General features: G+C 42.0%; 1 protein-coding gene across 2 annotated transcripts; it reads right to left on the bottom strand.

Annotated features, from left to right (window-relative positions):
• Positions 1–33: 33 nt before the first annotated feature.
• Positions 34–9,350, bottom strand: LOC119723802 (dnaJ homolog subfamily C member 15-like). Of its 2 annotated transcripts, none has more exons than XM_038194668.1 (6): positions 9,177–9,350; positions 2,749–2,800; positions 2,580–2,641; positions 2,098–2,174; positions 1,875–1,945; positions 34–1,204 (listed from the first exon to the last, which is right to left on the bottom strand). In XM_038194668.1, exons 1-6 carry the CDS (start codon positions 9,177–9,179, stop codon positions 1,134–1,136), a joined length of 336 nt encoding a protein of 111 aa, XP_038050596.1. In that variant the 5' UTR covers positions 9,180–9,350; the 3' UTR covers positions 34–1,133. The 2 variants fall into 2 exon arrangements, with proteins under 2 accessions (XP_038050596.1, XP_038050597.1); XM_038194669.1 differs by lacking the exon at positions 9,177–9,350 and adding an exon at positions 3,341–3,405.
• Between the last annotated feature and the right edge of the window lie 10 nt (positions 9,351–9,360).

The raw sequence follows: 9,360 nt of genomic DNA, 5'->3' as shown, positions 1-9,360 counted from the left end.
ACACCACAAGAAGATGTGTAGTCTGTCACACAGTTTCAAAGAAAACCAAACGTTAACTTTATTGGGAGGGTCTTGGCGCACCACTTCACCACGTTGTAGTAAGCTCTTGATTGTGTGGTGAGTCTCGTACAGTGCCAGATGACAGTGAAAGTGACAGCATCTCAGTGTTGCATCTCACCATAGTTGCAGCATATGGACTCCGTACACTAAGAGTAAATGGCATGCACTTTAATACCACTCTCTAAAGCTGCAGTGGGAGGGGCACACTATACACTAGAACCAATATGCACATGCCATGAAGTACGTGGGAATTATCCAAATGTGCACAAACCAGTTGTGTCTGTGTGAGTGACCATTCAAGTAGTCTCTTACCTCCCTCTTTGTAACCACTGAGGGGGGTACTTTTTGCAGTCCACCGAGTCAAGCAGTGTTTCAACACTGCTTGACAACACTGTAACTTTAGACACATCTCAAGTCTAGAGCCATTGTATAGGTCTTGACAGATTACAACTACATGTACATGGAACAAGCCGACAATGGACATAGCCATAACTATGGAAGCCCGCTTGACACACAGACTTTGACCAATGGTAAATCAATTCTCACTTGCACTTGTTCAGAGGGGATGAGCACTGTTTACGATGGTTAGCAGAAAAATGCTAACTTTAGACCTAACAGTAAAAGGGTAGACGTGTGGTAGGCTGGCAGACGAATGGAGAACTCCGCTGTGGTGTCACTTTAACAAATTCTGCCTGTGAAGTGCGCATGCTTTTTGCTGTGTACATGTAACCTATTACGGTCACCATATTTTTTGATGCACATTATACTCTGATGTGATTTTACAGAACTCTCGGTTAAGTGAACTTGATGCCTTGGGTCACTTTACTATTGAGAACACATGTAGAAATGCATAGATGGCACTCAAAAGCCTGTCTGCCACTTATTCACAAGTGGATTGAATCCGCATTTTGAGGATATTCATAATTTCATTCAGAGTCGTCATAGTTCCCTTGGCTGCGTGCATTGATATTCAAAGGCACTCAACTCTGGCTGCACTTAACAAGATTAGAACTTTCAATGTTCCAATTTGACAATGCAAATGTTCATGTAAAGGTCAATGAGTTCATTTTTTTTTACTTCTTGGACTGTCCTTCCAGATAATCTTTGGCTTCATTGATCTTTGTTGCTAAATATGGGGAGCCTCCTGTGACAAAACAAAGGTGAAACAAAAATACTTCAGAATGAATTCCTCAAACCAGACAGCAAGTGCCCTTTTCAATTCAATGTGTAGTACGGATGTTTCGGCACTCTCAGTAAGAATGATATGTTCAATTTCCTTCTGGTTCAGCTAATTTAAAAAGCTCCCTCTTTCTATCTAAATATTGTCAATATGAGACGGGACAATTCTAGAACAATATGAACAGAGCTACATGTACCTGGCATCTGTATCCAGCAACTCCTTGAATCCAGAAAAGTAGTATTTTTTGTAAGACTCAAGATTTCCCCTTGCTCATCTAAATAAATGTTGGCCCTTGATTATACTGGCATGATTATACTAGTAGAAATGCGTACTATTCCCTGCAATATGAAGGCATTAGTGCAATTCTGTGAGTCATGTGCCTACATCTGGGTGTGATCTCAAGCAAACGTACCCCCATCTCCCTACCCCCCCCCCCCCAAAAAAAATGCATGTTATATGCAACCATCTGTGCATAACCAATCAGGAAACTAGTAGTGCACACTATGCGAGGTTGACAAAGTTGACAATGATACATGTAAACAACTTCATCATTCCACTGTGTCAAGAAAGCATCTTGACTTGGCCTTTTGAGAGGCCACACAGTGCCTGTATTACAGTGGATTACTACACATACCTCGGTCTGGGTGGTTTAACAGCATTATCCTCCGGTGAGCTTCTCGGACTTTCACTTTGGATGCGGATGGGCTAAGGAGATTGGTTTTGAAAAAAAAAATTAAATATAAATAAACCTGCCCGATAGACAAAAAATTACATCAAAAAGGTGATTTGAGGATTTTCTTTTTTAAGTACACTCTTTAGTACGTACATGGGGTCTTGTTACTTCAACACATATTTACCTGACACCCAAGATGAGGCTGGCTTCTCTCTTGGACATCTTGGGATCAAAGCCGCCTTTGTAGTAACTGCTAAATGTCTGAATTGATGAAAGCAAAAACACATAAAATTGAGCTTTTCTATCATCCCATCAGCTGTTCTATGTATTTCAAGGCTAGGGTATAATATGGACTTCATGCATGCGTGGTATATACCAGACCATGTACGCATTTAATTCGTTACTGTGCACGTACATATGTATCGAGGTCTCCACTATCAAACATGATGATACAATTCGAGGATTAATTTGCTGGATTCAACTCAAGCATTAAGGAGATACTCCAGGGTAAATCGAAGCCAATTAGTGCAATTAATCATGTGTGCAAAAGACCATTCATATAAGTCGGTAAAATGACGACTTACAGCAGATGTCGGCATTCGCGTAAGTCGTAACAAATTCTTGGGTCCCAAGAGTGCAGCCTTAGCCGGAGCTTACTGTACTTACCGGTTTTGGAATCTTATGAGCATTCTGTTGAACTAAGCGTCCAGTTTGCATAGCAAGACGGCCTACGGACAGAATACAAACAGAGAATCAAGCCAATCAGCCTCGTGCATATAACAACATAAAGCAATGGACGATTATGATCAAATATATTTAATAATGGCTATCTTACCCACATACGCAGCCCCAGCCAATCCAAGGCCAACCAGAATCAGTGATGTAGACTGCAATTTGGATAAGTGAAAATAAGAAGACCGTGAATACAAATGAAACAATAATTCAATAATATATATTTTCCTAAGCAAATTTCACAGTTGGTGCCGTGCGATTCAGTGCGCCGTTCACGGTACATTGTGCGTTGATTGCCATCTTTATTTCCGTGGTACGTTTTGTCGTCAGCATCATTTTACCCTCAAATTTTCCTCAAAAATTCAAAACCCTGCCCTTTATCTATGATATGCCTGCATGTTCTTAATGTCGGCAACTAGTTTGGTAGGTCAAATAATTGAAAAGGGGATTTTGGTCCCTATAGGGAACCAGGCCGCAAATATGTTTTCTCAGATGACATAAGCAAATGGGGTGTATGCTATGCGTTTTGGACTTGACTTCCCAAAAAACATGAGGAAAAAATATATAAAAGAAAAAAAAAGAAATGAATTTGAACCTACTGAAATTCAGATTTTATTTCCCTTTTAAAAAAAAATCATCCAAAGTGGCAAAATTAGAAAAGAGAAAAAAATTGGAAAATATGGTTTCGAACTCACACCCTCTTATCTCAAAACCATGGCATTATCCAGCTGAGCCATCGGAGAGCACGACAGCAAACTGTAATTCATGCCATTATATACCTGCGTACGTATAATTAAAGTATCATAGAGGGCACTCAACAATCATCCATACGATGTGCTTTTGGATAAAAAATTTGCGGCAGGGCCCGTAGATTCACATCACCAAGTTAATAACTTTAATGATGGAATAATTGTGTGCTTGGGAGGTTTTAATCACTCCGTTTAAGACTGCTTGGAGTCTGGGTGCTGATAATTACCTGAGCCGAAGGCGAGGGTAATTATCAGACTCCAAGCGGTCAAAATTTTTCAGTCAAAATTTTTCAGTCAAAACAACCCAATTTGTTCAACAAGTTCACCCATACTTGTTTCACATGACTAGTGTGGACTTTCCATTGATTTCGTGTAGTTAAGAAAAACCAGTGAAAAAACTCATTTTTCTCAAACTGTGAAAACTCTTTCAACCCAATTTTTTTTCTATGATTCCCTTTAGTGTTTCTCTTCATTCTGCTACAGATAAACCTAACCCAAAAATGCCTCTAAACCTGTTTTCCAGAAATGGGGAAACACTGTGTGGACGTGGGGTAAGTCCACACAACGTCGGTGCTACCTACATTATGTGGACGTCTTTTGTTCGGAAGTCCACACTGCGTATGTAAGACAAACTCACTTAATATTTTTTGAAACACCCCTCTAGCTAAATATGGGGAAACACTGTGTGGACTTGCCCAAGTCCACACAACGTCGCCTCTACCTGGTTTATGTGGACCTCTTTTGTTCGGAAGTCCACACAGTGAGTGTAATGCCTACCCACCCACACAAGTTTACGTTACATACCAAGTGTGGACATTCCATTGCTTTCGTGTAGTTAAGAAAAACCAGTGAAAAAAACTCATTTTTCTCAAACTGTGAAAACTCTTTCAACCCAATTTTTTTTCTATGATTCCCTTTAGTGTTTCTCTTCATTCTGCTACAGATAAACGTAACCCAAAAATGCCTCTAAACCTGTTTTCCAGAAATGGGGAAACACTGTGTGGACTTGCCCAAGTCCACACAGTGTCTCCTCTACTTGGTTTATGTGGACATCTTTTGTTCGGAAGTCCACACAGTGAATGTAATGCCTGTACACCCACACACACCCACGGAAGGACAAGGTGGAAACAGTATGCCCCTTCGGCTTCAGGCACAGAGAGCGATCGCTGTCAACTACTCGTTTTTGCCGGCTGCGCTGGCTGTTGGCGTATGACGTCACGCGGAAGCGTAACACCCGATGACTGTTTCATGCACTAATATGAGGTTTACCACTCGCATCACAGCTTTGGTACTGGAACCGCAACCGATAGTGCATGAAACAGTCATCAGGTGTTACGCTTCTGCGTGACGTCATATGCCAACAGCCAGCGCAGCCGGCAAAAACGAGTAGTTGACAGCAATTGCTCTCTGTGCCTGGTAATCGACCGCCATTCATTGTACTTAATTTTTTTTTGTGCACAAACCAATTGCGGTCCTGGCCATGCCTGAAAGGTTGTCAGAATACAGTGCGAGTGCGATTCCGTTACCGAGCGCACGCGATGCATCGATTATGATAATGAGTCACGTTTGTAAACACATACACTGTACATGTGCAGGAACCAGCTTGAACTGTAGTCCGAGTAACTTGGACCCAACTTATCGCCTTTTTTAACATTTGGACATGGTCTGGCGATAGTAAGGTCCAAGCTAATACCGAGACCTAGACAACACAGTCCCAAAAACCAACATTTTCCAACAAAAAACATCAGATTTCACCTTCAAAACGGCCTCCAAATTACTAGATATGTCACCTGAGGTACAAGTAGACATAGATGATTAAGATGGTTGTACTTAAGTTTACTTACGATCCGGAAAAAAGTGAAATTTTCCGTTCAATTCTGAAGACCCCCTCTGCCTAGGTTGTCGTTGTTGTGCTCACGTTCAAAACTGCATGATAATGGTGTCTGACCTCGACCTCATGCAAATGTCGTGACGAAACGGCAGATTCCCCTGCGCTGCGCCGACGACTGTTTCCTGATGTAGAGTGCTGTGTAAGTTCGCGGTACGCCTAGGAGTCACGCTGGCTAGCCAGGCGCATGGCTGGCGCTCTACATCAGGAAACAGTCGTCGGCGCAGCGCAGGGAAATCTGCCGTGCATGCAGTGCATTATGCGCAAGCGCGCCGTCTCGATATTTGCATGAGGTCGAGGTCAGACGCCATTATCATGCAGTTTTGAACGTGAGCACAACAACGACAACCCAGGCAGAGGGGGTCTTCAGAATTGAACGGAAAATTTCACTTTTTTCCGGATCGTAAGTAAACTTAAGTACAACCATCTTAATCATCTATGTCTACTTGTACCTCAGGTGACATATCTAGTAATTTGGAGGCCGTTTTGAAGGCGAAATCTGATGTTTTTGTTGGAAAATGTTGGTTTTTGGGACTGTGTTGTCTAGGTCTCGGTATTAGCTTGGACCTTACTATCGCCAGACCATGTCCAAATGTTAAAAAAGGTGATATGTTGGGTCAAAGTTACTCGGACTACTTGAACTGGTACCCGCCATAAAAGCTGCGCTAGTTCCCGACTCCCTATTATCGTTTGAAATGCACATGTGTTTACAAACGTGATCCAGTCTACTCATTATCATAATCGATGCATCGCGCGCGCTCGGTAACGGAATCGCACTCGGGATACTGGGACCATCGAATGTACGCTGGGCATGTAGAAGAAATTGCGTCGTTCAAACATTAAACACGATCGGAAATTTAACGTGTTCAAGATCGTGAGGGGGGCTCTCCGAAATGGAACGGAAAATTTCACTTTTTTTCCGGATCGTAAGTCAACTTCAGTACAACCATCTTAATTATCGATGTCTACTTGTACCTCAGGTGGCATATCTAGTAATTTGGAGGCCGTTTTGAAGGTGAAATCTGATGTTTTTTGTTGGAAAATGTTGGTTTTTGGGACAGTGACAGGATGATGTTGTCCAGGTCGCGGTATTAGCTTGGTTGGACCCCACTATCGCCAGACCATGTCCAAATGTTAAAAAAAACTGCGCAATAGTCGTAGCCTTGTTGCCATTTTGTGATTGGACAATGAACTACGTTCATTTGATGGTGTCTTCGTACTTCCAGTGCAAGTAGCTGCACGCGGGGTCGCAAGTAGTGCTGCTTACCGTACGCACCTGGGATCCGTCCGCACTCGATCAGTATACAATACGTTCAGAATCATTTTAGTGACGGTCTGTTTTCATAAATGAACATCATGTAAAGAAAATAAATTTCCAATTTTCCAAATGATCTATGATTACATCGTGAGATCGTTTAGACACCCCCCCCCCCCCCCAAAAAGGAATGAAAGCATGGAGGAAAGTGAATACGGAATTGGAGTGTTAAGTAATTCTTCCGGTCGCATTATCAGTCCTTTTTGATATTAGGGAGGTATTTTTTTTAATTACAACAATTATTGAAGAGAAAAGCAGGAATCAATTTAATACGCATAATATGTACATAAAATTAATAAATTTACATTCATAACATAATTTTTTAAAGAAAGCATGAATATAGATGAATAATATAAGTTTCTTTTTAAAGAGAGAAGTATTCCATTCCCAAAGTTTATGCACAAAATTAATGTCCAACGAATCATTGCGGATAGCTTGCAATGTTCTGTCATTCAAATATCGAGATGTATACACAGTGGGTCAGTAGGGTTTTGTGAAATGATATTTCTTTTCCCCCTTTCTGTATCATTATGTGAACGAAATGTGTCACAAAAAACCTGCACTAAGAATCTGGCCTTGTACGATGAACATGTACATGCGGCGCCCGTACGTGTACATGGTACCGTACGTACTTGCGTACATGTACTTCAACGTCGTTAATTGACCAATCACAAAATGGCAATGTCACGCCCCAACTATCGCATCGGTCCCAACTATAGTTGGGCCTGTCCCAACTATAGTTGGGCCTGTCCCAAATGTAGTTCCACAGTTGGGCTGGCCCAACTATAGTTGGGCCTGTCCCAACTATAGTTGGGACGGTCCCAACTGTAAGTTCCATTGTTGGGCTGGCCCATCTATAGTTGGGCCACTCCGATCTTTTTATTTTGCGGTGTCCCAACTATAGTTTACATTGATGTACAACTGTAAAACGTTCCCTTCAGCTCTGATACACGTCTGACTTTACTGGGGACCACTGAAATTAGTTATTGATGGGGCGAATCTATAGTTGGGCCACTCCAATCTTTTTATTTTGCGATCCCAACTATAGTGTACATTGTTGTACGATTATAAAACATTCCCTACAACTCTAATACACATCTGACTTTACTTGGGACCAATGAAATTATCTATGGGTGGGGACCATCTGTAGTTGGGCCACCGCAATATTTTTATTTGGCGGTCCCAACTATAGTTTACATCGATGTACGACGACTATAAAACATTCCCTACAGCTCTGTTACATACTGTCCGACTTTACTTGGGACCTTTGACATTAGCTATGGGTGGGGCCCATCTATACTAGTTGGCCGGCCATGGCAATCTTTGAATTTTGCAAAATGTTGCTGGACAATCAACCCAGCAGCTGGACAACTCATCCAACTAGGCAGTATAGTCGGACTCCCTATTATCGCGGCATCCCTATTATCGCGGCATGGGAAATTTCTCTTTTTACAGTGTCAAAACTCCTTCAAGTGGCGATTTTTATCCAGTTCACCAGTCATCAAGGATTTTCTACCGAGTTGTATAAAAAGGACGATTAAAAAATGTTGTGTCTTTCGGGACTTTTAACGATTTTAATAAATATTAACGTTTTCCAAAACTTGCAAAATTTTCCCTCACCGTGTCTGCTAAAAGGTACCGTTAATATTTTAACATAAATCTTTAATTGCGCTCTGTCCATGAAAGTTCCATTGTCTGGTTCCCATTCTTCAGCTGCAAATGTAAAATGAAGTCGAACGACGATATTTGCAGCGCGAAATCGTAACAACTTTTACGGGATCAAAATAAGCACCGCGCCTTAGCGAAAATAAAACGGCACACCGTGTAAAGTGAATGGCGCCCTCAATCGCCGATCAGTAGACTTGCCTCAGGGATTTGTGTTCTCCTTTCGGGGGAAGGGTAGGGTCTTAAGAAATCATCCTGCAGACATTTTGTCTTTAATCAACTTGAACGTTACAGGGAAAATATCAGACTTTATTCAGGGGGTGTTTTGGTAAAAAATAAACTATGAACAAAAAAGTTGGGATCGTTATAAAAACCACTTCCCGCATACCGCGATAATAGGGAGTCCACCTCCGTTCGCACACGCCGCGCATGTCTATTTTCACAGACATCGTACACGGAATAAACCACACCACCCGTCAGATTTTTTTATATTAATTTAAAAAGGAAGAGTTATACTACACATAAGACAGGGCAATTCTGGAAGGTTAGTGGGCAATCTCTATTCCGAACGAGAAACGTGATAAGTACCGCGATAATACGGCGTTCCATACTACCACGTGACCGGCCAGCCTTGCGGCATGCATGCACGACGAATACACGGTGCCAGCGCCGCGGAACATTTAATCCAACAAGATCTATCAAGCATGAAGCATCCGGCGCAACTCCAGTCCTAACTATAGTTGGGCCGACCCAACTGCCGCACTGTAGTTGGGACAGTCCCAACTATAGTTGGGACCTACCCCGATGCGATAGTTGGGGCGTGACAGCAACAAGCATGACAAGGCTACGACTATTGCGCAGTTAAAAAAAGGCGATAAGTTGGGTCCAAGTTACTCGGACTATGGTTTACTCACCATTATCGAGTCTTTTCTGTCGATATATTCTGTTGAAAGTTTATGGTGATGAGGCTGGGAGGCCTGATGCTGTCATAAAGAACTGTCCTCAGAAATTTCGATAAAGTTACATCATGCATGTCATGCACGATCCGTATCGAAATGTGTTACAAAACTTTCGTACCTGTCTTTTTACTTTAAGCGT

Source organism: Patiria miniata, unplaced genomic scaffold, assembly GCF_015706575.1.
Source record: "Patiria miniata isolate m_02_andy unplaced genomic scaffold, ASM1570657v1 HiC_scaffold_17, whole genome shotgun sequence".
Classification (NCBI taxonomy): Eukaryota; Metazoa; Echinodermata; class Asteroidea; order Valvatida; family Asterinidae; genus Patiria; species Patiria miniata.
The sequence above is the reverse complement of the archived record's forward strand: the minus strand, read 5'-3'. Positions and strand labels throughout refer to the sequence as shown.